Source organism: Staurois parvus, unplaced genomic scaffold (genome assembly GCF_062004578.1).
Source record: "Staurois parvus isolate SC_StPar_1 unplaced genomic scaffold, SC_StPar_1.0 ptg000106l, whole genome shotgun sequence".
In the NCBI taxonomy this organism is placed as follows: Eukaryota; Metazoa; Chordata; class Amphibia; order Anura; family Ranidae; genus Staurois; species Staurois parvus.
This window is the reverse complement of record NW_028317902.1, coordinates 780,642-808,482: the sequence shown is the minus strand read 5'-3', so window position 1 is coordinate 808,482 and position 27,841 is coordinate 780,642. Positions and strand designations below refer to the sequence as shown.

Genomic DNA, 27,841 nt, shown 5'->3' with positions numbered 1-27,841 from the left:
GCTGGTCACTCCATAACGTCAATCTTGTTGGTCTGGAACCAAGATGTTCACGTTTACTGGTGTGTTTGGGGTTGTTGTCTTGTTGGAACACCCATTTCAAAGGCATTTCCTCTTCAGCATAAGGCAGCATGACCTCTTCAAGTATTCTGATGTATTCAAACTGATCCATGATCCCTGGTATGCGATAAATAGGCCCAACACCGTAGTATGAGAAACATCCCCATATCATGATGCTTGCGCAACCATGCTTCTCCGTCTTCACAGTGTACTGTGGCTTGAATTCAGTGTTTGGGGGTCGTCTGACAAACTGTCTCTGGCCACTAGACCCAAAAAGAACAGTCTTACTCTCATTAGTCCACAAAATGTTGCGCCATTTCTCTTTAGGCCAGTCAATGTGCTCTTTGGCAAATTGTAACCTCTTCAGCACATGTCTTTTTTTCAACAGTGGGACTTTGCGGGGGCTTCTTGCAGATAGCTTGGCTTCACATAGGCGTCTTCTAATTGTAACAGTACTCACAGGTAACTTTAGACCTTCTTTGATCTTCCTGGAGCTGATTGTTGGCTGAGTCCTTGCCATTTTGGCTATTCTTCTATCCATTCGAATGGTAGTTTTTCGCTTTCTTCCACGTCTTTCATTTTTTGGTTGCCATTTTAAAGCATTTGCGATCATTTTAGCTGAGCAGCCTATCATTTTCTGCACTTCTTTATATGTTTTCCCCTCTCCAATCAACTTTTTAATCAAGGTACGCTGTTCTTCTGAACAATGTCTGGAATGACCCATTTTCCTCAGAATTTCAGAGAGAAATGCACTGTAACCAGCATGTATAACATTTGCTGCCTTCCTTCCTTAAATAAGGGCAATAATTGCCACCTGCTTTTCAAAGAATGAATGACCTCACTAATAGAACTCCACACTTCTATTATTTTGAACATGCCCATTTCAATTAGTGATTCAATTACACAGAATCAGCAGCATGCATGTCATGACTGTTGGGTCTGTTGGATTTCTATTACTCTACTACACCTGCTAGTAAAGTATTTGCCATGCAGAAATATTATTTCTACCAAAAACAGTGATTGATCAGGTTAGTGATGTCTGACTGCTATTATTTTGACACAACTGTATATATATATTTATTATCACCTTTCTCGCTACCATATGCCGAGACACTTTATGGAATATTGTTCACGTTAGCGCTTAATTTTATGCACCTAACTTTTGCATTTTCCACTATTGTCACTTTATTAATTTATTAATTTATGCATTTAGTGCCTTTGTTTTATCATATTCTTGCACTGAATTTCACTGTATTTATTAAAGATCCACTTGACCTAAAAGTATTAATAAAGTTACAAGGGAGCTTGGTGGCCTTAATCAGCCCTCAACTTCTCATACTGTATGTCTTGGTTACTTCAGCAGCAACTTCCTGCTACCATAATTCCTGACTACTCCTACTCAGAGTTTTGGGTGTTTCGTCCACCTTCTGTATAATCTAGCACTTGCTGTTGTGTTTTTCATAATATAAAATAAATAAAAGCTCTACAGAAGCTGGAAACTTGTCATAATGGCCACAGCTGATGCTGAGACCCAGGAACTCAAGCACAGAGATTAAACCAACTAAGGAACTAGGAAACTGTCAGGTTGTTTAACTCTACAGCATGTACCAGAAATGTAAATTTTAGTTTTGGGTGGACTGATCTTTTAAAAAAATTGCATCCAGACAAATGTTAGTTTGGTTCAGTTTATTATTTTCACTAAGATTATGAGACAGATTATTCACATGCAGTATTATGGCCGTTAAAAAAGTATGTACAAGTTTTTACTGTTTGTTTTCAGAGAATTTAATAAGCTAATTTTTCTTATTCAGGTGACAATTGGAAGTATATTTGAAGTCATTTGGGCCATATTTAGACCAGGGACATCTTTTGGAATTAGTGTCCTTAGAGCATTGCGTCTTCTAAGAATCTTTAAAATAACAAAGTAAGAGCAAGTGATAACATCCTTTGTATAACTTCTAAGTCACATGCATTTTCACCCATAATGTGTATAGTGTCATCATGTACTATTGCAGTCTGTGTTTATGTAACCAGTCCGTACTTTCTATGTTTTTCAGATATTGGGCCTCACTGAGAAACCTAGTCGTATCCTTGATGAACTCTATGAAGTCAATCATCAGTTTGCTCTTCCTTCTTTTTCTCTTTATTGTTGTGTTTGCTCTACTAGGAATGCAGCTTTATGGTGGCAGGTACATCAGTATTTACTTTTTCATATATTTTATAACTGCTGGACCATTGCATTATTACTATATGTCTACAGACATCATGAAATTCTCTGCCAGAGCACATAATAATCCCACGTTGGTATTGTAAAGATGTGTGTTTTCAGAGCTGTGGCCAGTTATGTGTATCCTGCCAAAGAGATTTTATATTTTGTAAAAGCTCATATATATATATATATATATATATATATATATATATATATATATATATAGTTGGACATAATATACACTCACCGGTCACTTTATTAGGTACACATTGCTAATGCCAAGAAAATATCCCCAAACCATTACACCACCACCAGCTTGAACCATTGATACATACAGGAAGGATCTATGCTTTCATGTTGTTTACGTCAAATTCTGACCTATCATCTGAATGTCGCAGCTGAAATTGAGACTCATCAGAACAGACAATATTTTTCCAGTCTTCTACTGTCCAATTTTGATGAGCCTGTGTGAATTGTAGCCTCCATTCTCTGTTCTTAGCTGACAGAAGGGGCACCCAGTGTGGTCTTCTGCTGCTGTAGCACATCTTCTTTAAGGTTCAACGTGTTGTGTGTTCAGAGATGGTATTCTGCATACCTTGGTTGTAACGAATGGCTATTTGAGTTACTGTTGCTTTTCTATCATCTCAAACCATCCTCTGCCCATTCTCCTCTGACCTCTGACAAGGCATTTTCATCCACACAACTACCGGTCACTGCATATTTCCTCTTTTTCTAACCATTCTCTGTAAACCCTAGAGATGGCTGTGTGTGAAAATCCCAGTAGATCAGCAGTTTTAGAAATGCTTAGACCAGCCCATGGGGCACCAATAACCATGCCATATTCAAAGTCACCTTTTCTTCTCCATTCTGATGCTCAGTTTGAACTTCAGCAAGTCATCTTTACCATATCTAGATGCCTAAATGCATTGAGTTGCTGCCATGTGACTGGCGGATTAGCAATATGTGTTACCAAGCAATTGAATAGGTGTACTTAATAAAGTCACTGGTGGGTGTATAAGCTTTATAATGTGCTTTAGAAGAGAAAGAAAGCAATTTATTTTTTGTTGTTTGTGTCCCAGAAAGTTAGAGGAAATCTTTTAATGTGAAAGAAAATTAACTATCAGACAGTTGTACCTGGAACAGGTGTTCCCGTACTACCCAAAACTGAAAAAGAAGGTTTTTCCTAGAGGCATGATTTAAGATGCAGCATGTGCCCAGTCTGCATTGGGCTATTCTGGGGCACATTGAACTTCCTTTGGCTGAACACAGTACAGAGCATCTGTGTCCTTTTGAGATACTTTGCATTACACTGGGTAGAACAGCCCATTGCAGTTGGACTCATAAAATGCTGTCTACGCAATCCTTTAAACTGACTCTAGAATGTGTGTGTTTCTGAATGGCTGTAACAAAAAAATTACAGTGCTGGTACAGAAACTGATAAAATAAATGTAATAAATTCCCTAAAGCATTTTCCTTAAATGAAAAAAATAACACATACTACCTAGCCCAGGGAGAGAGTTAACATTGTATCACTATTAAGTATCACAACAGCAAGATCAGTCATAACACATGAACCTTATCTCATTCCCCATATCCTGGTGATTGACAGAAGCTCAAATGTACTGAAATGACTGTAATATCGATCACTTCCTTTTCAGCAAGTGTTATGATGTAGTAAACAATGCTTAGCGCCACTATGGGGATGATAAAGCGCCTTAATCTATGGAGACATGAGAAGTAACAGCTTATAGACTCTGGAGGAAGAAAAGCCATGATGAATATAGATGGAAAAGTGATTAACGGAACAACAATAAGCTTAATTGTACATAGCCTGAGAGTTAGAAAATAAAACCAACCGCTTAGGTTGGCTTGGATATGCCAACTGCATTTTTGATCAGAAAACAAAATGATGCACAATATACATTCCCAGTAAGATATTTTCTAGCTTATCAAGTCACGAGAAAAAAGTATAATTTTCTCAGCTTTCGATAGGATTCTACAAATTGTTGCAAGCCTGAATAAAACCTGATAATACCTAGATTGTTAAAATCAAGTCTGTATTCATTAGGGCATATTATGTTATCTTGATCAGCTTTTTTCATTTGATGTTGAGTACATGTAAAAAAATCATGGGTGAAGCCAGTGTTTAGAAGAGTGGTGCTTTACACTATAAACCCTTGTTCTCACTGCATCTTATATGGATATTGGCTTAGACTGCACCTGTCAAGAGAGAAATATGTATGTTGACATTGCTAAACTCTCTAAAAAGCTAGTTCCTTGGTTTTATTTCCGAATCTTTGGATTTGATCATTTAAATTTCAAATTCAAAGATATGTGACATAGTGCCCAGTGGGTGGAGCCACAGAGTGCAGTGGTGGCCCAGGCATCTGGCACATCCATTAGTGCCCAGATATCACAGGCAGCTGTAGAATTGCAAGATCTGCTGACAATGGAGTTGCTGCTCACTGAAAGGGTAAGTATCATTCATCCTCTTTTACAGATTGTTGCCATTAGGGTTCATTTTTTCAGCCACGGTGTCACTTTAAATGTAGATAAACAACTGTTTCCTTAAAGTGGTTGTAAACCTCAGACATGAAATATGAACAAAACATATCCCTATATATTAGAGTAAATGAAATATATTGTACAATTGTCTATATCCAGAGCAATAACTGTCATTTCTGTATGCTGCCTCATTCCTCTGCTATCTGCATGAGTCACTTTGACAAGTTTTCTTGGTACAAAGAGAAAAAAGGAGACAAGGGAGGGAACTTCAGCAGATTGACAGCCTCAGCTGTGTTCCTGTGAGCTGTGTGTGTGTGTGGGGGGGTTGTCTCTTCCCTCCAGTCAGCTCTCCTCACAGAGCTATGCAGTGTGTAATTTCAGCTCTCTGCCTCCTGCTTTCTGAACTCTTAGATAAGCCTTATAAATTCTGGACTTTGAACAGATGTAGAGGAGAGAAGATTGCAGATAAACAAGTACAACATTTGTAGGAGGATTTGTTTAATCTCTGTGTATCAACTGAAGCCATTCATTTCACTGGGTATATGTGAGGGTTTGCAACCACTTTAAGTACTGCACTTGATGATGAACTTGAAGATCAACCCTCACTTAAACTAGCCATACACACGGGCTGAACGAAATCGCTAGACTCCCCATCTGCGATTAACAGCTTGATGACAGTATCTCCAATACCAAATATTGTATTCTGACAGCTGCTGCTCCGGTGACTGTCAACATAATTGAACAGTGACTGTATCTGATTGGCTGCAGACACTGTTCAGCTTAGAATTTTCTTTGACTTAGAGATCAAGGGCCACCCATCGCCACCCACAGCTTGAATTTGGGGCAACTCAGCAGGAATTCAAGCCATGTACAGCCAGCATTAGGGTCAGCAGCTGAATATTATTCCTTTTTAAACCATTTGGGATGAAAACCACTGTGTTTGTCTCCGAAACGCGTCAGTAGGCCGACCGCACCACCAGTCAGACACTCTGCCAACTTTGCGGCCATTTCTATGGCCTTATAGGCTTTATATATGCGCTATGTTTGTTTGTGAGTATATATTTTTGTCTTTTTTTACTTTTTAATAAACCTTGGATAATGCGCTAGGTGTTTGCGCCACCTTTATGCTGTCTTCTTGGTATGGTGTGAGCAAAAATAAAAACTGAGCAAAGGTGCTCTGCTACCTCAAGCAGGTGGGAAGAAAGTAGGTTGGTCAGAAACTGACCAACCTGCTACATTAAACATTAAGCAATGTATTTCACGGTATCAAAATCACTAGTTCTTCCTGCAAGCTGTGCCAAAATTCTATCAATAAAAAAAAACATAGAAATAGGAAATTGTCACACAAGATAAATTGGATCACAAGTAGGTTAGAATTATAAACTAGAAATTTTTCAGTCCAGATTTGGCTGTATATTCTGTTTGAAGGTCTGGTCACCTTACATTCACTTACATCTGACTCTAAGATTTTATGTTAATTTTATTATTATTTTACCAATTGATTGCTTGCATACTGACTAAATCTGTTTCACAAGATATAACTAGACAGATTTCCTGCAATTTGAAAACTGAGTATATATATTTTACAGATTTAATTTTAATGATGGCACGCCTTCTGCAAATTTTGATACCTTCCCTGCAGCAATTATGACAGTTTTTCAGGTAAGTCTGCCTTGTATAGATCAGTGTTTCTCAACCTTTTTTCAGTCAAGGCACCCTTTAAAATTCTTCACAACCTCTAGGCACTCTTTCAAATTCTGCACAATCTTGAGGCACCCATTGCAAAATGTAAAAAACTAAACTAGTAGTGTTACAAAATGCAGCAACATCTGCACATGTAGGACACCCAATGTTAGAGGTGATTTATTCTTCCAAAGCAAATACACTTTTTCACACTGGTACTGATTAGTATTCCCTTGTTTCTCTTCTCCCTCAGTTTCTCTCACTGAGCTAATGTGACCCCAGTGCTGATGGAGAGGGGCAAACAAGGCTGTTGTGCTGGTGCCTGATGTCCTTATCAACTGATGACATCATTGGCTGCGGCTATGGGAACATGTTACATGTTCCACCCTAAAAATGGTTGGAACATGTAACATGTTCCCAAAGGTGAACTTATCCTTTAAATAACCAATACTCAAACACATTTCCTGCTTTTGTAAATAGGGTCTCATGCTTGCAAAGGCTTGAATTGAGTACTTATTCTGAAATTAGAAGTGTTGATAGAAGAGTAGGTATCATGGTCAGCCCTCCTGGGTCTAGTGCACTGCTGAATAATGAAACCAGCAATCATATTGCTATGGTCAACAAGGCCAGTTACTTCAGACATTTCACGACATCCATAGGACTGTACTAAGGAGCTAATGCAACCAATCATAATACATGTTGAATTTTCAGATTTGGACAGCTGGAAGCTGATATGAAAAACAAGACATTTGAATTGTTGCACTTATTTTGATGAGATGTGGTTCTAGCCTGTTATGTACAATATCCTAGTTGTTTTATTAAATGTCTTTTAGATCCTAACAGGAGAGGATTGGAACGAAGTGATGTACAATGGAATCCGCTCACAGGGTGGAGTTCGTTCTGGAATGTGGTCTTCCATTTATTTCATCATTCTTACCCTGTTTGGCAACTGTATCCTGACAATTGATATTATGTGATATTATATTTACACTTACATTTTTTAAGTATCTGCTCAACAGCAACCTTTTACTATTACTAAGGAGCATTTGGAGTTGGAATGATCCAAATAGTGCACTAGCATTGTCTTTAGTATATATCTCACTTTCATTGATGTCTTCATTACAGTACAGTGATTATTGAGTTCTGTAGCATTACTAGCTTTCATAAACCCATGCAAAGGGAAGTCATGCAGCGGTTAAGCAGTATCATGATATTATGCACACATTAATGCAACACTAGAAATGAGAACCTTGCCCAAAATAGCTTTTGCTTGCAGAAAGATAAGGTGGTGGGTGTGGGGAAATTGGCTGCATTAGCTGTAATGTAGAATAAAATTTAGGAATTGAAGAAGACTGATTGAAGCCCAATCTGGATCATTCTTTCCCTGCCACATGTGTTTTTGAAACATTGTGTATAGATCCTTTTTTTTCTAACGGTCTTTGGTTTTATCATGTGACATTACAGGTCCTCTTCATCTTCCTTTGACAATGGTCAGACTCAGTTCTGAATGCTATACAGAACATCGCTCAAGTAGCTACGTGAATGATGTCCTCTGCAGCATTATTCAATGAGCCCAGGAAGGCTTGATGACACATTCCTAAAGGAAGTGTCCCTGACACCATGGGCTCAAAGTAAGTGGCTTAAAGCTATCGGACATCATTCAGCCCAGAAAAGGGCTGCCGCTGGATCACATAGAAATGGGTTTGTGAAGAACAGCACAAGTGCTTGATGTTGACTGTTCAGGCACATAGCACTGTAACATTGGACAAGGAGAGAGACCTCAGTCCTGTATAGGACTTTGCACAGGGCTTCATTCCTCAATCCTGGTAGCTACTACTGTGTAAGATTATCCCATAAATAAGGAGCATAAGAGTCCTAGTCATGGCGCTCTATAGACTTGAATAAAAACATTACACAATCAGCCAGGACTTTGCATGTGGGGCAAAGGGTGTTGGATGTATAATACTGTGGATGCAGGTATATGAGTGTGGTTGGGGAATAGCTGAAGGCTTGGTTCTTCTATTAAAGTGTTGTTTGTATAGTTGTGTAGTATACAAGAAAAAAAAACACTGCCAAAAATACAGAATGTTAAAACTTTATTTATACTTTTTTCATTGTGAGTAATAGTGCTCAGGCTTTCATTCAGAGACTCATCTATGCACTGTTTAAATAACTCACATTAGCAAAGCATTAAGCATTAGCATTAAGTAGTAATATAAAATATATCAGTGATAGATTCTTGATATTTCACTGAATATAGATATGTACAGGCAAAACTGTACGGTTTGTTGATCTGTTTTAATATACTATATACAGTATGTGCCTATTTAATGAGTAGGCATCTTATATTCTTTGTGTAGCTAGGATGGCACTTTCCTATACATGGGGCTTTTCTTTTGCTTACCTCCTTCATGAGATGGTGACAAAGCAGCGTATTTAGACAAATGCTTTCTATAATGATCTAGCCCAGGGGTCTCCAAATTTTTCAAGCAAATGGCCAGTTTACTGTCCTTCAGACTTTAGGGGGGCCGGATTGTATCCAGTAAGGGTATTAAGTGTCTTGGACGCAGCATCGGTGAGAATAAACATGGCCTCAGGGTTGGTGGTCAGTAGGATGAGGAGAAGTGCCCCATCATTGGTGCCAGTGGGAGGAATAATGCCCCATCATTGGTGGTAGTGGGAGGAATTGTGCCCCATCATTGGTGTCAATGGGAGGAATAGTGCCCCATCATTGGTGTCAGTGGGAGGAATAGTGCCCCATCATTGGTGTCAGTGGCAGGAAGTAGGCCCTACTGTTGCTGGCAGTGGTATGAATAGTGCCTCATATCATTGGGAGGAAAAGTACCCCAAGGGCCGGATAATGGCCAGCAAAGTGCCGCTTCCGGCCCTCAAGCCACAGTTTGGAGACCACTGATTTAGCCAATCAAACTGGATTGTCACAGAGTAATCTCCAATACCAAGGCTTTAGTGTCAATTTAATGCAGGTGTCAGAAGATGTCAGATCTATCACAAAGTCATTGAGGGTTTTGAAGGTCATTTGATCCTGAAGTGAGATTTCACTTGCGAGTGAAGTCTAGAAGGCTGCGATATCTGCAGGTTTCTTTTATCTCTCTGTTGTTCACATGGTAACATAGTTGTCATAGCTGTCATAGTTCCTGACTTGGTTTCCTTCTGCCTTGGATCTTTTGATCTTGTTGCCCACTTTACAGTGTTCTTCCCACTTGGGTTAAATAGGATAATATAAATTCAAAAGACAAAAGTACAATAAGAAACATGGGTTTCCCTCAACATGACTTGGTTTGGAACATAAAAGGAAGGCTGCCTATGCTAAAAAAATATATAATTGTAAAGTACTGTATGTTGACAATTTTCTCAAAACTGATCATTCAAAATATCCCATTGACAGCAACTGAGTGAACAGATGGATCACAAATCGACCTACACATCTTTAATTAGTGCAAGCTAAGCTTTACTAGGACTACAGACATCAATCATAGAGAGTCTATACATTTTAAGATTTTTGCAAGTGTTCAGAGCACAGTTTGCAGTAATCACACAATGTTTAATCAAGCAACCTAGCAAGTGGTATAATGCTTTCACAAGTCTTAGAAGTGTTCCTTATCAATTGCATATATTTTCCTACATAGGAAAAGTTCTGCACTTGAAGTAGTGTAATTTCCTTTGCTATAGAGCAGTGGTCTCCAAACTGCAGCCCGTTGGGCAGATGTAGCCCTTTGCCTACTTTTTCCAGCCCATGGGGCAATGTTCCTCCCCCTGATATGAGACACTATTCCTTCCACTATAACCAACGACGAGGCACCATTTCTCCCACCTATGCCCACATTGGGGCACTTTTTCTTCCATGGACACAAGTGATTGGGCACTATTCCTTCCACTGACACCAATGATGAGGCATTATTCCTCCCGTTAATATCAATGATGGGGCAGTATCCTTCATCCTACCATCTTTATGTGCTATGTAATTTTTACTCCAACTGACCATCAAGCCTGAGGCATGCTCTACTCCCACTGATGCTGGGGCATGTTCTACTCTCACTGGCTGCAATCCAGCCCCCTAAAGTCTGAAGGACAGCAAATTTGCCCTTTGCTTAAAAAGTTTGGAGACCCCTGCTATAGAGAAAGGAAGCGATCATTTCTTGGTGAACACTGAGCTCAATATTACCCAAAAAGGTGGCATTATTGAAGACTCAGAGATGAGTGCCATGTCTCTCATTTAGAGAGATCTGTTCACCAGTATGGTCAGACTTTTGTAGGCGTACATGGGTAACTGTACAGTGTCTGAACCATGGCAGGGGCTAGAATGGAACTCACGTGATGCCTTAGTGTTTATTAAACACTATGAAAAATGCCCCCTTAATTTGTATCAATGCCCAACACTTTCTTAGACTTAGTGTAAAGCATGTTGTTCGGAAGCTTTCCCGTTCAGAAAGAAAACAGCTGGGTGCTGGTGTGTACTGATGGCACTGCACTTGAGGCCTTTACAAACCCTAAAGGCCTCATATGGAAGACAGATAGATCCATCCAGCCTCCAGCCTTGACTGGATGGATAGCAGACAACTAACAGAACATTAATGAGTAACAACAGAGTCTGGAAAATTTTGTTCTCTAAGCTAAAACAGTCAGCTGCTGCCCCTTTCATGGTAGGGATGTAGTGCTGTTGAGGGCAGGTGGGTGACCCTCTCTCCATGTTCCCCTCCTTATTGGGCCTATCCCGGGGTGGATTCTTTTGGGCTACATTAGGCATCTTGAGTCTTACCTTTTACTTGAACAGATGACTTTAGTTGACACTCTTAATATTAATATACACCATCATGGTCACTGTTGCATTTAGGAGAGGGACACACAGCCAATGCCCTCTCCACCTATCCAGCGCATCTCCGCTACCCCACACCCAGTAACGAAATGGCGTCCCGCTGTGCGCCTAGCACAGACTCCATATGCACAGTTTCTTAACTCTTCCTCTTTCATACCTGCGCCAAGACCGGGGACCGCTGTGGTGCAGATCTTCTCCTGTTGCTCTGGGAGATGGACCATAAACGGAGAGAGTGCTGACAACTCCCTCCTGCAAGAGGCTATCCCACCTATTAAAGGCACACACTTATGACCAGCTGCAGGTGAAACCTTTGTTACACTTGCTAACCACTTGGTTTACTCCATAAAGTGTTAACTGTTACGTAGTTGTCTTCATACCCCAATGTGCTACTGACCCATGTAGTAGACTATGTGTAGTGCCAGTTACTTGCATTGCACTCCTTTAGTAACTTCAGAATAGGCCAAGACAAAGTTTCAGACGCTTTACTTAAAGAAATTTAGACATTACAGATGATAATGATAACAGTCTTTTCCTAACAGCCCTAGTTCCTAACTCAGGCTTGTGGCTGCCCCTGCATACCTGCACAGGATCAGTGTCCATTACAGCAGATCTCCGGGACCAGTATCTTGAGTCAATCTGTAGACCTCAGTGGCCCTATACCCTGTAGCAGGCTCTTTTATCCATAGGTGCTCCGGATTCAGCAGTAAGCAGGACGAATGGAATCCGGCAACATGTCATACTATGCGCACCACTAGGATCGGGTCCCTTTCCCAATATATGCAGCATAGGACCTGAGGGCAAGACCTAAGAAAGCCATCGAAAAAGACTGGGAAAGCGGATTAACTGTAACCCTCCTCTCTGGGGCAGCACTAAACTCAACCTGCTTACAGGGAGAGTTCCCTTTGGGACTAAAGTAAGTGCACAACAGATAGTGTTCAGCAGTGCCATAGTAATTGATAGCCATGTTGAAAATGCTATAACACACAATCTCAGGAAGAACAGTAAGATATTTTCCCTTTTTTCATGGAGACAGATCTTTTCTGTGGCTGACAGTAGATCAACATCCAGTGCAAAGTTCTGCCAAAGTCTATCACATCTACTAAACTGATCAATGGATGTTGCCAGGGGCGGACTGACCATTTGGAAATGCGGGCACTGCCCGAGGGCCCGGGGTCAGTAGGGGGCCCCATGAGATGCCCCTGGTACCTTTTTCATAGGCTTTTTTGAGTTTGGGCAAGGACACGGGGGCCCTATGATCCCCTATTGCCCGGGGACCCCATGAGTTTTCAGTCCGCCCCTGGATGTTGCATACACATTGCGAAAGAAACTGTTTTTTTTTTTTTTGCAAGAAATGAACAAAAATGGTTGCAACAATATTCCAGTACAGAGCATAGGTGTTTCAAGTGCTTACAAAAGCTTGTAACCGATTGCTTTTAACTACTCTGCCCAGTAACCCAAAGCAATGCTCAGGTCTGTTGTATGGCTTGCATTTCTGGTTGGTATGCTCCTTTTGTTTTGATAATGTAATCAGCTACAGAATTCTTTTTTGTTGATTTGGTTAACAGAAAAGATGCATAAATCATTAATTTTGTATTATTTTTATTCCCACTAATTATCGCTGAAAAGAAATAATTTAAAAACACATTTTCCAGACTTCTCCAAAGTGTGCTATCAGATAATTGTGTGAGAAAATGCAGAAAAAAGACAGAAACAGTAAGAATAAAGTTAAAATCACATAATTGTTCTTGTGCAGAAGTGGAATGTTTAATGCCTAATCCTCATTTACATAATGCGAACTGGAAATATATTGTTTTTTATGAGTTACATTATAGTTATAATATTTTTTACATTAATTATTTGCATTTTTTACTGTAATACTCATTTTAAAATGTCCTTGCATTTTTCTGCTACATACAAGAGCAGTGGGCTGTGCGGGTTGGATCCTAGTAGCCAAAGACACCTCTGTCCACTGCGGCACTCCAAAGAGTACATATTTAGCAGAAGTGGCAAGTCGAAGATACAATAGTAATTGAAAAGGATTTTCATATCTCTCTGATAAAACCATCCCTTAAAGACCAATCAACTGGATGGTGTTTGTTGTGGCTGTGAACATGAGATCATCATCCGATACAACCAAAATCAGCTTGATCGGGTGACTGTTCATTTCTCTGGCAATTTAAAGTGGAATATTACCCCTAAAATTAAACCATTAAAAAAAACACAAGCAACTTGTGCAGCTGCAGAAAAAATGTGTTCTTTAGGACCGCACATGTGCTGTGCACTTTCAATTCTCTATATCAGGATAGAGGATTCACAATGCTGGGGGCACATAGGCAGTACCTCTGGCATCAGTTGAAGACACCGCAAGAGTATGATTTGAGCTTGGACTTCCATGACAAGCAATTTAAAGTGATAATAAAGGCTATTTTTTTCTTTTCATTTTTTTAAAATAACAAACGTCATACTTACCTACTCTGTACAGTGGTTTTGCACAGAGCAGCCCTGATGCTTCTCTTATCAGGTCCCCCTCTGGTGATTCTGACCCCTCCTACCTGCCAAGTGCCCCCATTGCAAGCAGGTTGCTATGGGGGCACCCGAGCAGGCTGACTCCTGAGCCACTGCTTTGTCTGTCCATTCACACACAGACAGCGGCTCAACTTCACCCACCTCTCTCTCCTCATTGGTTCACTGGCTGTAACTGACAGCAGTGGGAGCCAATGGCTCCTGCTGCTGTCTCAGTCAATGAAGAGGGAGAGACCCCAGAAAGACACTGCTCTCATGCACATCTCTGTATTGAAATGGGGCTCAAGTAAGTATGGGGGAGGGGGGCTGCTGCACACAAATTTTTTTACCTTCATGCATAGAATGCATGAAGGTAAAAAACCTTGAGCCTTTACAATCATAATAAAGGGGAAGATACCCAACGGTTGATTTGACAAATTAGTAGAGAAGGTTCACTTTGCAAAGGGCAAATCTTCACTTAGCCTTGTAAATATGGTAAAGCCAATCATATTTGGGATTTTCTTCCACATTACTGGATGCTCACCTTAATCTCTAAACTAAGAGTGCGCATGTTCTATTAAATAAACCCCACAGCTGGCATAAGGGGTATTTCTTTCTACCCCTTCCTCATTTTTCTTTTCTCCTTTCTTTACTCAGCATTCTTGTACCTCTTTATTTTGATACGGCTACGGGACCCTTCAGGGCTCCTACTAAGATTATAATCTCAGGAATGGGGACGCAAGTTTTTTCAAAATTCCCAATCCTTTATCCCTTTCCTACCCCCCACCACCACCACCACCACTCTCCCTTTCTCAGGTATAATAATTATCCTGATCGTTTCGGTGGTTTTGTGTTCTACTACCACTATGGTTAGCAGTTGGAATCTTTGATAACCAGTTTGCATGATACCTGCTCCTCTAGGTCGTTGCTGTTCATTGTATGCTACCTTATCTGACCGTCCTGTGATTACCTGGATAACTATTCTCTCTTTTTGGACATAATCTTATGTTACGCTAGTGGAGATTATGACTGGTTGTCAACATTTCAATTTTCTGTAATTGATATTTTCAATAAAAATATTGGAAATTAAAAATATATGGGCTGAATTCCAATCCTGGGAAGAGAAGAGCAGGATAAGTTTGAATATTGCACCATCAACAGGGTAAAGCACGGGCAGACATTACCACAGTTAATAGGACACACATAAAAAAAAAAATACAAAACACAAAAATCGATAAAGCAATGTGCATACAGTAAATTCAGCTGATCTGTGATAAAACTTGGAATAAATTAAATTTTTAATCATAGAAATTACCATAAAATGCAGAGCAGTGAAAATGCTGAATGTTTTATACTTTAGTGTGTTGACCCCACAGTTTCCCAGAGTGCTACAACTTTTGCCTGCAGTATCACCTGCTGGTACAATCTGGATTTGCAGCACTTCTTTTCAGATACTCTAATGCTGTCAAGCTTGTTTGTTAGAACAGTGACAAAGACAATCGACAATCGATATTATGTATTAAACTTTACTAACCAGGCAAGTCTCTTTACTGCTCTCATTACACCAAATGCCTATGGGTTGCTGTGGGTTACTCTCATACTAAGTACTCCTTTCTAAAAGTTTATGAATTTCCTGTTTACTTCCTTTTAGTGTGTTAAAGCAGTATTAAACCCCAAAGCAAACCTTTATTATATTGCAGTTTACCAATTCTAAGATGTGATGGCTGCATCAGTTTCCTTTTTTTAGGCTTTCATTCTACTATTTTTATCTGGTAATTCAGCCAGAAACTCTGCTATTTTTCTGGGGTTCAAGCTCTCCAACAGAATATCCATTTACATGGATGAGACAATCCATTTACCAGTCAGGGATGATCTAAATGATCAAATATAATCAGCTTTTATTTATTCATGTAAATCCTTTATCCCAAAAGGAAAAAAAAACTGTTTGCTATAACTGATTATAAACTGTCAGATGGAGTTTGGCTTCAATTTGTGGTTGTATTCAAATCTGCTAATACATTTAACACTCCCCCCCCCCCCCAACTAAAAATGCTGCTGTCTGCTGTGTCCTGGCTCATTCCTCCAAAGTGATGTCTCACTATACAGGAGGTATGTTACTGGTTAGATCACAGGTGAAAACAAGCTAAAGAAAAGAGAACTGATGCAGCCATCACATCTAATGATTGGTAAGCTGCAAATATAACAGGCAGCACAGTGGCTAAATGGTTAGCACTTCTGCCTAGCAGCACTATGGTCATTGGTTCAAATCCCACCCACAGCACCTCTTACCTGGAGTTTTCATGTTCTCCATGTGCCTGCGTGGGTTTCCCCCGGGTACTCTGGTTTCCTCTCATGCTCCAAAGACATGCTGGCAGGTTAATTGGGTCCTGTCTAAATTAGCCCTAGTGTGTGCATATATGAATGTAAGCTAGGCACCTTAGATTGTATGCCCCTAGAGGGTTACTGATGTGAATGTACAATATTTATGTAAAGCGCTGCATAAACTGACAGCACTATACAAGTACCAGAAATAAATATAAAATATAATACATTTTTGGGTTTAATACCATTTTAAATATAGCAATGAGATATATATATATATATATATATATATATATATATATATATATATATATATATATTTGATAATTGCAAAGAAAATATATTTTGGTCCCTTCAAAAATCCAGTAAACTTGTATCTAAGCACACACTAATCAAATCAAACAAATCTAGAACAGGAGAATGTCATTCTTGTCTAGGTGAGAAAGATAAAAAAAAAAAGACAATCAAATATGAAAGAGGGAGTAGGGAGAAGGCAGTAGAAAATGAATGTTAATTTAGGGTGAAGGTCCACCTAAAGTAAGTCTTTCTAACTATTATACATGAACAGCAGCACTTATGTCCATAAAACATTGTGAACAAAAGAAGCAGTAAGTAAGCTGTCTACATTATTGCATAGAAGAGCGAGAAAGTGGTTCTGGATTGAAATACCCTTAAATATGTTACAGGTGAAAGATAGTGTAGTGAAGCATTCACAAGTGTTCTGAAGATAGAAATTACATAGCTAATGATCTCTATTTTACAAAAAGAACAGTCATAGTAGCCTTTGCGGATTCTAAATGTGGTTTCCAGTACTGTACAAACTGTAGTGGTGTTGTGACCAGTATTACCTCATTACATTTAACAGACAATGCCAGATTTAATGGTTTGTTCCCATAGGCTGTTGTGCTGTTCTATAAGTGCCGGTTCACATATATGTGGATTGGATATGGTTTGAACCGCATGCAATCCGCATGACATGTGAAATAACATTGCTTCCTATGGTGCCTGTTCACATGTGTCCTCTTTACTGGCGGTGTGGATTTAGTGCGGTTTGAAAAAGAGTGCTGTCCGATTTCTGAGCAGTGCCTTCAGGTTCAGGTGCGGATTACAGGCTATTGACTTCTATGGGAACCATTTCTAAAGCACATATGTGTGAACAGGATAAGATCCTGAGCTAATCCTGTCCTGAACCTGACGTAAACCTGACATGATCTGCTGAACAGCAACTGTGAAACCTGAGCTTCAGTCCGCACCACATGTTTGAATCAGCTCTAAATCAAATATAAACCTTGTATAATGTTGATAAATGTTATTTCTATGCAGTTATGTATTAACCTACACCTGTATACCCTTTAAAAATACTGAGCTATTTTGGGCCCTTAGATTTGGTGATACCTTTATCATTACCTATAATGCCTACCAAAGTAATACACATATACAGTATAATATTTTGGGATTGGGTTGCTTATATGCAGGAACACTTCCGGTCCAGCACCAGGAACACCTGAGTAATGGAGGATGAGTTTAGAAATGAAGGCGACTCAAGTTGTATATTCTTTGGTAAGACAGAAATGTATGGTTCACCATAAATCATTGCTTTCATTATCTTTATGTTTATTATAAATATTTCTTAACCGTAATCCGGATAGACACCCTCCTAAATGTATTTCTTGCCATTGCTGTGGACAATTTGGCCAATGCACAGGAGCTAACTAAGGTAAGAAAGCAGTGAACTCCTTATTCTATCAATTTAAAGGAATACAATACTTTAATATATAAGGAAAACTAAAAAATGCATTTTTATATATTTATTAGGACTATTATCTTGGTTAGATAATAATATTAATAATAATTATTCATTTCCCATTGCAATGTCTACCTGTCTTGTACCTAGTGCAGTAAATATTGAAAATGAATGTCATTATATTTATGCTGATGAATGATTACTTTATGCTACTTCTTTTTTTTTTACCAGAGACATCTGATTTAGCCCTGGTTCACACTGAATGTGGCTTTGAAATTGTGCTACTTCAGCTGAAGTAGTGCAATTTCAAAGCCAATGGTCAGTGCGATTTCATATGCGGCTTGACTTCATGCACAGATGCCAATGCAAGTCGCACATGCAATTGCCAAAAGTAGCGCAGGAACCTTTTTCAAAATCTGTGCAAGAATGTGCCCCACCGGTTTTAGCGGTTTCATAGGCACAAATAGGGTGCGACTTGTCAGTGATTTTGTTAAACTGCATGACAAATTGCATTGGTGTGAATGGGGGGGGGGGGGGGGGGCTCAATCATTAATTTCACATTAGCGTGGTCTAAAGCTAGCTATACACTAGCAAAATTTAATTCAAATTTTTTTTGTTTTAACATTCTTTGACAGCAGTGAAGAGAAACTATTTTTCTCAGAACAGCTAATTTCTAACAGTGTACGGGGTTTTCGTTCGGTAAAGGCCATCCTTTCTAAAATCTAATATTAACAGCAAACAAAATGTTAACGTACCTTTGAGCAATTCTTCAAGTCACTGAATGGGCTGAGGAGTTGCGCACAAATTTTCGTGTGAATGTTGATAAGAGCATTTATTTGAAAAAATTCTATTGTATGGCTAGCTTTAATCTTGAAAACATATTGGATTTGATTCGCTAAATATAAATAGGCTATGCACTTAGCAAGGGAATTTTCACTTTGCAAAAAAAGTTTCCTTCGCTTAATGAATGTAGTGAATCTCTGCTGACTTCTATCATCCGATCATGTACAGCGAAGAAAATAAGTATTATTATTATTACATCGAGTTTATATAGCGCCAAAGGGTTTGCTCAGCGCTGTACAATAGAGGGGGAGACAATACATGGCACAGTGCAACAATAACAAACAACGTACGAGGGGTAAGAGGGCCCTACTCTTTCGAGCTTACAATCTAGGAGGGAGGGGGTAAAGGTACAGTAGGAAGTGGCTGAGGGGAATGAGGGGTGGGAGGAAAGAGGGAGAATGGCTGTTAGGTGAGGGTGGGGTAGGCTTCCCTGAAGAGATGGGTTTTGAGGGAGCGCCTGAATGTGAAGAGGGAAGGCGACAGTCTGATGGATTGGGGCAGTGAGTTCCAGAGGATGGGGGAGGACCTGGAGAAGTCCTGCAGTCGTGCATGGGAGGAGGAGACCAGGGAACAGGATAGAAGGAAGTCCAGTGAGGAGTGAAGGGTACGGGTAGGGCGGTACTTGGGGATCAGGTTGGTGAGGTAGTCAGGGGCAGTGTTGTGAACGGCTTTGTAGGTCAGGGTTAGAAGTTTAAATTTGTTGCGTTGGGCAATCGGGAGCCAGTGGAGGGAGAGGCAGAGGGGGGTGGCAGAGGTGGAGCAGGTGGTGAGGTGGATGAGTCTAGCCGCTGAGTTCAGGATGGTCTGGATTTTTGATGGCCTGCTGATTTTGAATGTTTACCCACTCACAAAGAAATGATCAGTCTAAAAATCGAATGGTAGGTGTATTGTGACAATGAGAGACAGAATAGCAACAAAAAATTCAAAAGAAATGCAAGTCTAACAAATTATGCATGGATTTGCATGTTCATGAGGGAAATGATATTTGATGCCCTTCACAAAACATGACTTAGTACTTCGTGGCAAATCCCTTGTTGGCAATCACAGAGGTCAGACGTTTCCTGTAGTTGGCCACCAGGTTTGCACACATCTCAGGGGGGATTTTGGCCCACTCCTCTTGGCAGATCCTCTCCAAGTCATTAAGGTTTAGTGGCTGATGTTTGGCAACTCAAACTTTCAGCTCCCTCCACAGATTTTCAATTGGATTAAGGTCTGGAGACTGACTAGGCCACTCCAGGACCTAATGTGCTTCTTCTTGAGCCACTCCTTTGTTGCCTTGGCCGTGTGTTTTGGGTCATTGTCATGCTGGAACACCCATCCATGATCCATTTTCAGTACCCTGGCTGAGGGAAGAAGTTTCTCACTCAAGATTTGAAGGTACATTGCCCATCCATCGTCCATTTGATGCGGTGCAGTTGTTCTGTCCCCTTAGCAGAAACACACCCCCAGAATGTTTCTACCACCATGTTTGACAGTTGGAATGGTGTTCTTGGGGTCATAGGCAGCATTCATCCTCCTCCAAACACGGCGAGTTGAATTGATGCCAAAGAGCTCAATTCTGGTCTCATCTGACCACAAAACTTTCAACCAGTCCTCCTCTGCATCATTCAGATGTTCAGTGGCAAACTTCAGATGGGCCTGGACATGTGCTTTCTTGAGCAGAGGGACCTTGCGGGCACTGCAGGATTTCAATCCTTGTTGGCGTAGTATGTTACCAATTGTTTTCTTGGTGACTGTGGTCCCAGCTGCCTGGAGATCATTGACAAGATCTTCATGTGTAGTTCTGGGATGATTCCTCACCGTTCTCTTGATCATTGACACTCCACGAGGTGAGTTCTTGCATGGTGCACCAGACCTAGGGAGACTGACAGTTGTTTTGTGTTTCTTCCATTTGCTTATGATTGCAACATCTGTTGTCACCTTCTCACCAAGCTGCTTGGCGATAGTTTGGTAGCCCAGTCCAGCCTTGTGTAGGTCTACAATCTTGTCCCTGAGATCCTTGGACAGCTCTTTGGTCTTTGCCATGGTGGAGAGCTTGGAATATGATTGTTTGATTGCTCCTGTGGATCGGTGTCTTTTATATAGGTAACAAAATGAGATTAGCAGCACTCCCTTTAAGAGACTGCTTCTAATCTCAGCTTGTTACCTGTATGAAAGACACCTTGTAGCCAGAAATCCTGCTGAATGATAGGGGATCAAATACTTCTTTCACTCATGAACATGCAAATCAGTGCATAATTTGTTAGACATGCATTTCTTTTGAATTTGATTTTGCTATTCTGTCTCTCAGTATTACAATACTATTACCATTCAATTTTTAGACTGATCATTTCTTTGTGAGTGAGCAAACATTCAAAATCAGCAGGGGATCAAATACTTATTTCCTTCACTGTACATGCAAAAATAATGTTTTTTTTTTCCTTGGCGTAAATGGGTACACATTTCATAAAGTAAGCAAAGGTAAAATTCACTTGCAAATGGTAAATTCCCCTGAAAAAGCCAACAGCCTTTTTGTCTTTAGCAAAATCAACCCCAATGAGGGAGATTTACTAAAACTAGTGCACACAGATTCTGGTGCTGCTGTGCATAGTGAGCAATCAGCTTCTAACTTCAAGTATAACTAAAAGCAAAACTTTTTTTTTTTCGTTTTGGATAGAGTGGAGAGGGATTAGAATGCTTGTCCGTTTTTATTGCTGTCTGTGCCCCCGCTAAGGAGATTCATCCTCAATAGTTGTCCTGTTTAGAATTATCATTAACCTCTTCCCATCCGGCTCATGTTGATAAACCGCCGGACTGGAGTGCTGCCGATGCAGGTGGACGTTTCTAAACATCCCCCCACATCCATGCCTGGGAGTGCGAGGCACAGCGATCGGTGCCCGCTGTGTCTTGAGGAACACAGATTGCTGTACAGGGCCTCTGTGTGAGGTCCCGATTCATGTAATCACTGATTGGCCAATCAGTGATCACATGAATAGTAGTAAACAAGATGTCACTTCCTGTCATCATTGCTTACTACGTGTGAAATCTGTGAATGATCACAGAGGTCACATGGTACAAGACTATTCACAACAGCCTTGTACCATGTGACAAGCTGTGACCAATCACAGCTCGCACAGTATTTCTCAATGGTTGCAGGAATGCAGCCAGAGAGAAGTAGAAATTATTGCTTTTACAGCCTTTATGGGTGTAAAAGCAATCAGTGTAAAAAAAGAAAAATCTTTATCACCCCCCACAAGTAGTACATTGTCAGTATGGTGACACTGTACTGCTAGGGTGACAGTATGTTAAAAAAAAAATACATAAATAATAATATAAAAAATTAAAATAACAAACTTTTAAAAAATAATAATTTTTGGTTATAAACTAATTAGGGTTATTTTTTTTTTACTAAAAAGATAGATGAATACATTTTGGCCAAGATTTATGAAGAAAGATTATTTATTTGCAAAATTCTATAAGAAAAACACTTTTCAAAATTTTTGGAATTTTTCATTTATATAGAAAAAAAATACAAATCCCAGTGGTGAATAAATACCACAAAAACAAAGTTTTATCTGTCTCAAAAAAATGCTACACAATTCATATGGGTACAATGTTGCATGACCGCGCAATTGTCATTCAAAGTGTGATAGCACTTGAAGCTTAAAATTGGCCTGGACTGAAAGAGGGTGAAAGTGTCCGGACTTAAAGTGGTTAAAAGTGAAAGTAAAACAAAATCCCAAATTTTGGGTTGTACCTAGAAAAGTAATAGAGGGGAAATCGTCCAATGTGGACACTAGTTCTGGTGACCTGGGGGTCCCCAAGGAATTGGGTTATAACCTGAGGGGTTATAACCCTCCCTCATTCTATCCAAAATGAAAAAAAAAAAAAGTTTTGCCTTTAGTCCTACTTTCAGCTTGTTCAATAATGATGTCTATGTAAAATATCTATGTAGAATTACTAGTATTTACATGATATATCGTTTCTTAGCATTTTGCAAGGGTACTATGCAAATGGTGACTTTCTGAATGTCAGTATTTTCATATGTTTAGTCACACCCCCCCATGTGACAGCACTTGGTTTATGTATACCTCACATAGACTCTTAGGTATAGGAAGCAGAAGCAAGCTTGCTTATCCCATACCCAGAAGTATTACTATGGCAGCAGTCTCCAGTGGCACCAAGCAGTAGGGTTGCTACCAGGACAGTCCGGGTTTGCATCATGTGTCTGGGATTCAGACCACCTGAAACATAGACACACATAGCCATGCACACAGGGTGTGCCTGGGCACATCATAATCACCCTGTGTGTACTGGCTCAGGGGTCGCAGGGGGCAATTATAGGATTCAATACCCTGTACGCTCAACCAGCAGCAGCTGATGGTCAGCTTCTCATTCTCTCCCTCTGCTTTCAGCTGCTGCACAGACAGCCATACAGGTGATCAGTTTCTGTAATTGCCCCCCCCCGCCACTCTATTCACCCTTTCTGAGCGCCTGCGTGCCCCCAGCTTCCCCTCCTATCCCACTTCCTGCTGCAGGATGGAGAGCGGGGGAAGGGGCCAGTAAGTTTGTAATTTACCAGCTCATTCCTTTTCTGAATAAACACAGTGAGTGATCGGTACCGATCACTCACTGTGTTCATTCATAACTGCAGCATAGTAAACTGTATACTATGCTTCAATGTATGAATTAACAGGAAGCCTGTGCAAAGCTTTTCCTGTTGATTCATTCTTTGCAGGGAATGTGTTCCCTCAGTCTCTTTCTCTGTCTCAAAAAATAGACTTCAGGGATCTAACTAGACGCCTTATATTTCACCAAAGCCAATCCCCCCCCCCCCCCCCCATAGCATTGTAAAAAAAAAAAAATGTAAGAAAAAATAGAATAAATTGCAGAAAATAAAAAAGTAATAATGATCAAAAATGTAAAAAAAAAATTACATTAAAGCTCAGTCACACGGGTCCTCTGGCCATACAGTGTGAATGAGCAGTTTGTGCGGCTGGAGTCACCTGTTATTCTATGGGGACACAGCTGCTGTGTGAACACAGCCGTATGTCCTATTTTGACAGGCGCGCAGGTGCGGGCAAGTGGCCCTGAGTGCATACTGTCTGTGTTTGGGTCTGTACACGTACATCCACACAACTGTCAAATTAGGACCTGCAGCTTTGTTCGTATAGTTGCTGCATCCCCATAGCATAACACTGACTGCCTGCACACAAATCCAGCCATGTAAAAAAAATAAAAAATGACAGTGCTCCTCTAAAGTGTTTGGGTTTGGCTTGAAGAAAAGGTGGCAACCCTATGAGGGTGGAGGTGAAACTGCAGCTGAAAAAACTGGCACCTTACAGAGCCCAAGATACTGAAACGAAGAGGTCAGTTTACTAAGCAAAAGCAGACGCGAAGTTTGCTGGGAGAACAGCTGATATATTTTGATTTGGTTATCTCTAGGATGAACAGGAAGAAGAGGAAGCATTTAACCAGAAGCATGCCCTTCAAAAAGCCAAGGAGGTCAGCCCTATGTCTGCACCTAATGCATCATCTGTTGAGTGAGTCAGCTATAACCTGCATGTTGTTTTCTATGTTATGTTTCAGTTTTTAAATTGAGATACTGTGCTACATTCAATGTATCTGTAAAAAGCACATACATTCTGAAGGCAACAAAACTATTATTTCTTTGTCTTTCATATTGAAGAAATGTGTACCTGAGGAAATAAATAGACCATCATTGCTGAACTCTTAAAAATGCTTGTAACCAACCAGTCAGGGTGAGGTCACAACTGATCTGCAAACAGCTTCACCATTATTAACTCATTAAATCAACAGCCAGGCCAAGAGCATTTTTAGATGAAGTGGTCAGCTACGGCAGCTTACATATTTATTTCGGTAAAGGTTGCCTTTAGTCTATTTATAGCATTATAGTACAAAGGTGTTTTCAATTTCAGATAAGGGACCAAAAGGCATATTAGACTTTATATATTGGCCTATCAAAATTTGGCCATCCACCAGGGGTGGCTCCAGGCAATTTTTTGGGGGGTGCTGTGGTTGTGCTGCAAGCATAAGTGGGGGAGCTAATTCAGCATGTGAAGCATGCCATGCACTTGTGGGTGTGGCCAAAAATGGGCATAGTCACAAAAGGGTGTGGCAAAAACGTGTTTCTTCATGCACTATGATTGTAAAATGCAATCTTTCCCCCTTAGTATAGACAAAATAGGGACTTGAGGTACAACATAGAGTCTAATTGGGACCAGCAATAACTCTAGAAAGTGTTAGGGCCAGTAATAACCCCCAGCAAGAATAAGGGTCAACAATGCTAACTCCCAGCAAGTGTAAGGACAAACAATTATAACCCCTGGCAAATGCCAGGGCCAGCAATAACCGCCAAGTTATGTCACAATAATTAACCCCTAGTGTGGCACAATAATTAAGCCTTGGCATAGCACAAAGCCTAACACCCAGAACAGCACAATAATTAACCCCCAACAAATAATCCCAACCACAGCACAATATTTAAATTCTCAGCTCAGCATAAAAAGTAACAAACAGCATAGCAAAATAATAAAACCGCAGTACTGCATAAAAAATAAGCCTCCAACATTTCACAACAATTAACCACTTAGGATGGCACAGCAATTAAACCCCAGCATGGCACATTCACTGCACAATATTTTATTGTGAAACATACAACATAGTATATAAAGTGAATGCAGCATTTACAGTGTGGGGGTCAGGATAGTGTACAGTATTATTGTGCCCCTTGTTACAATGATGGTCAGTGTGCCTTCCTCCAGCCACTGGATGCAATTTAATATGGAAATGAATGTGATTTTACATTTTGACCAGAAATTGATGCACTTTAAAGCTTAAAGAAGAACTTCCACTATTGCAACTTTTTTTTTCCTTCATTTAATGACCGGTGCCTGCTCCCACTTTTGCTTTTCTCACCTAGGCAAGAAGAGCGGACGTTTGTCCCACTCCCCCTTCAAGCCTGCATTTCGTGCATGCACAGTGAGCAGCCGGCTGTGAAACAGGAAGTCACAGCCAGCTTCCCACAGTCAAGATGGCAGAGCCGGAGAACCAAAGCCCGGCAAAGAACCAGCGTGGGTGAAGACAGTGCTGGATCCCTGGGCTGGTAAGTGTCTGTTTATTAAAGGTCAGCAGCTACAGTATTTGTAGCTGCTGACTTATTATTTGAAAAATGAATGTAGAATGCTTAGAGCAGGAGTGACCCCTTAGGGTGCCCCGTTAGAGTGCCCAGAGCAGGAGGGTGCCCCCCTAGAGTGCACAGAGCAGGAGTGCCCCCTTAGAGAGCCCAGAGCAGGAGTACGCCTCAGAATGCACAAAGCAGGAGATACTCCTCAGAGCTCCTAGAGCAGGAGAGCGCCCAGAGCAGGAGTGCCCCCTCAGAGCGCCCAGAGCAGGAGTGCCCCCTCAGAGCGCCCAGAGCAGGAGTGCCCCCTCAGAGCGCCCAGAGCAGGAGTGCCCCCTCAGAGCGCCCAGAGCAGGAGTGCCCCCTCAGAGCGCCCAGAGCAGGAGTGCCCCCTCAGAGCGCCCAGAGCAGGAGTGCCCCCTCAGAGCGCCCAGAGCAGGAGTGCCCCCTCAGAGCGCCCAGAGCAGGAGTGCCCCCTCAGAGCGCCCAGAGCAGGAGTGCCCCCTCAGAGCGCCCAGAGCAGGAGTGCCCCCTCAGAGCGCCCAGAGCAGGAGTGCCCCCCCCTTAGAGCGCCCAGAGCAGGAGTGCCCCCCCCTTAGAGCACCCAGAGCAGGAGTGCCCCCCCCTTAGAGCACCCAGAGCAGGAGTGCCCCCCCCTTAGAGCACCCAGAGCAGGAGTGCCCCCCCCTTAGAGCACCCAGAGCAGGAGTGCCCCCCCCTTAGAGCACCCAGAGCAGGAGTGCCCCCCCCTTAGAGCACCCAGAACAAAAGAGTGCCCCGAGCAGGAGAGTACCCCCTTGGAGTGCCCCGAGCAGGAGAGTACCCCCTTGGAGTGCCCCGAGCAGGAGAGTACCCCCTTGGAGTGCCCCGAGCAGGAGAGTACCCCCTTGGAGTGCCCCGAGCAGGAGAGTGCCTCCTTAGAGTGCCCAAAGCAGAAAAGTGACCCCTTAGAGTTCGCAGAGCAGGAGAGTGCCTCAAGCAGGAGAGTGACCCCTTAAAGTGTGCAAAACAGGAGAGTGCCCAGACAAGGAGAGTGCCCCCTTTGAGTGCCCAGAGCAGGAGAATGCCCCCTTTGAGTGCCCAGAGCAGGAGAATGCCCCCTTTGAGTGCCCAGAGCAGGAGAATGCCCCCTTTGAGTGCCCAGAGCAGGAGAATGCCCCCTTTGAGTGCCCAGAGCAGGAGAATGCCCCCTTTGAGTGCCCAGAGCAGGAGAATGCCCCCTTTGAGTGCCCAGAGCAGGAGATTGCCCCCTTTGAGTGCCCAGAGCAGGAGATTGCCCCCCTTAGAGTGCCCAGAGCAGGAGATTGCCCCCTTTGAGTGCCCAGAGCAGGAGAATGCCCCCTTTGAGTGCCCAGAGCAGGAGAATGCCCCCTTTGAGTGCCCAGAGCAGGAGAATGCCCCCTTTGAGTGCCCAGAGCAGGAGATTGCCCCCCTTAGAGTGCCCAGAGCAGGAGAATGCCCCCTTTGAGTGCCCAGAGCAGGAGAATGCCCCCTTTGAGTGCCCAGAGCAGGAGATTGCCCCCCTTAGAGTGCCCAGAGCAGGAGAATGCCCCCTTTGAGTGCCCAGAGCAGGAGATTGCCCCCCTTAGAGTGCCCAGAGCAGGAGATTGCCCCCTTAGAGTGCCCAGAGCAGGAGATTGCCCCAAGCAGGAGAGGGCCCAGAGCAAGAGAGTGCCCCCTTAGAGCGCCCTGAGCAGGAGAGTGCCCTGAGCAGGAGAGTTCCCCCTTAGAGCGCCCAGACCAGGAGAGTGTCCCAAGCAGGAAAGTGCCCTGAAAAGGAATTTGCCTCCTTAGAGTGCCCAGAGCAGGAGATTGCCCCCCTAGAGAGCCCTGAGCAGGAGAGTGACCCCTTAGTGTGCCCCGAGCAGGAGAGTGACCCCTTAGTGTGCCCAGAGCAGGAGAGTGACCCCTTAGTATGCCCAGAGCAGGAGAGTGACCCCTTAGTGTGCCCCGAGCAGGAGAGTGACCCCTTAGTGTGCCCAGAGCAGGAGATTTTCCCCCTAGAGTGCCCAGAGCAGG

The 27,841-nt window shown here is 41.8% G+C and overlaps 1 protein-coding gene across 8 annotated transcripts in view; it reads left to right on the top strand.

The window, feature by feature from the left end:
• Nucleotides 1-27,841, top strand: part of CACNA1E (calcium voltage-gated channel subunit alpha1 E) — a 1,021,369-nt gene that overhangs the window by 891,125 nt on the left and 102,403 nt on the right. For all 8 annotated transcript variants that reach the window (XM_089671475.1, XM_089671472.1, XM_089671471.1 and 5 more), the window contains 7 exons: nt 1,869-1,981; nt 2,115-2,246; nt 6,361-6,433; nt 7,288-7,405; nt 17,762-17,829; nt 24,124-24,221; nt 25,622-25,804. In XM_089671475.1, coding sequence (XP_089527601.1) covers nt 1,869-1,981; nt 2,115-2,246; nt 6,361-6,433; nt 7,288-7,405; nt 17,762-17,829; nt 24,124-24,221; nt 25,622-25,804 — 785 coding nt within the window. The remainder of the gene's footprint in view (nt 1-1,868; nt 1,982-2,114; nt 2,247-6,360; nt 6,434-7,287; nt 7,406-17,761; nt 17,830-24,123; nt 24,222-25,621; nt 25,805-27,841) is intronic.